Source organism: Penaeus monodon, chromosome 20, assembly GCF_015228065.2.
Source record: "Penaeus monodon isolate SGIC_2016 chromosome 20, NSTDA_Pmon_1, whole genome shotgun sequence".
In the NCBI taxonomy this organism is placed as follows: domain Eukaryota; kingdom Metazoa; phylum Arthropoda; class Malacostraca; order Decapoda; family Penaeidae; genus Penaeus; species Penaeus monodon.
The window spans coordinates 17,360,099-17,360,326 of NC_051405.1; the positions used below are offsets into that span (position 1 = coordinate 17,360,099).

The window sequence follows — 228 nt, forward strand, 5'->3', positions numbered from 1 at the left end:
CGGACGACAAATGGCGCACTCACGCGGGCGCGCAGGTGAGGAAGGCGGCGGTGTCGCAGATGCCATTCATGAGCCGAAGTCTGCACTGATGCAACTGCGTCTCGGCGCCCGTGCAGTCGAGGGCGACGTTCCACAAGGGTCCGGGCGGGTCGGCGCCGCGCGTGGCCACAGCTTCGCCTTCGTACCCCAGGCTCCGGCACACCACCTGCGGACGGGGGCTCGGATGAG

At 69.3% G+C, this 228-nt stretch overlaps 1 protein-coding gene across 1 annotated transcript in view; it reads right to left on the minus strand.

Annotated features, from left to right (window-relative positions):
* Nucleotides 1-228, minus strand: part of LOC119585657 (plasma kallikrein-like) — a gene marked incomplete at its 3' end in the record, with an annotated part of 8,811 nt that overhangs the window by 6,757 nt on the left and 1,826 nt on the right. Inside the window, 1 exon segment of the mRNA XM_037934332.1 lies at nt 24-211. Within this exon segment, the coding sequence (XP_037790260.1) occupies nt 24-70 (47 nt within the window). The 5' untranslated portion in view covers nt 71-211.